General features: G+C 41.5%; 1 protein-coding gene across 1 annotated transcript in view; it reads right to left on the reverse strand.

Moving 5' to 3' along the window:
- The window catches only part of LOC119588139, a 40,789-nt gene that overhangs the window by 16,820 nt on the left and 23,319 nt on the right, over positions 1-650 (reverse strand). Inside the window, exon 15 of the mRNA XM_037936845.1 lies at positions 26-238. Within this exon, the coding sequence (XP_037792773.1) occupies positions 26-238 (213 nt within the window). The remainder of the gene's footprint in view (positions 1-25; positions 239-650) is intronic.

Consider the following 650-nt stretch of genomic DNA (forward strand, 5'->3'; position numbering starts at 1 on the left):
ATGCTGTCCCGACTGATTCTCATGCGGGTGGCACGAGCGTGACTCCGCGGTGTGCCAAGGTTGTCGAGTTCACGTTACTCGCCGACTCGACTCCCGTGTACTTCGCCAGGTCGACCTCGAGTGGTAAATAGTACGGCTCGATGATGCGCGGATATACTGTTTCTCGAGGATTTCGGAGGATGCGTAGGAAGAGGATCGAGTCGAAGAATTTCGTCGATGGAAAGGAAATAAATAAATTCTAGAGAGGATGCGAAGGGAAAGATCAGGAGGTAAAGATAATTAGGGATCAGATCAGAATCAGGATCAGAAGGAAAAAAAATATTATTAGAGGAAGGATCAGAAGGAAAAAGTTATGATCAGAAAGGAAAAAAAGATAGGGAAAGGATCGACGGGGAAAAATATATGATTAGAGGGAGGATCAGAAGGAAAAAATAAAAGAACATATAATTAGGGAAAGGATCGGAAGAAAGGGGGAAAATATGATTAGAGGAAGGATCAGAAAGAAAACGATGTTTGGATAAAGGATCAGAAGACGAACAAAGTTGAATAAAAGATAAAAATAGAAAAACACATAAGATTAGATAGCCAAAGGCAATAGAATCGGAGAACAACAGGAAATCAGCTACAAAATCAAGGGAAACACGAGAAGG

The sequence above is a fragment of the Penaeus monodon genome, chromosome 23, assembly GCF_015228065.2.
Source record: "Penaeus monodon isolate SGIC_2016 chromosome 23, NSTDA_Pmon_1, whole genome shotgun sequence".
Classification (NCBI taxonomy): domain Eukaryota; kingdom Metazoa; phylum Arthropoda; class Malacostraca; order Decapoda; family Penaeidae; genus Penaeus; species Penaeus monodon.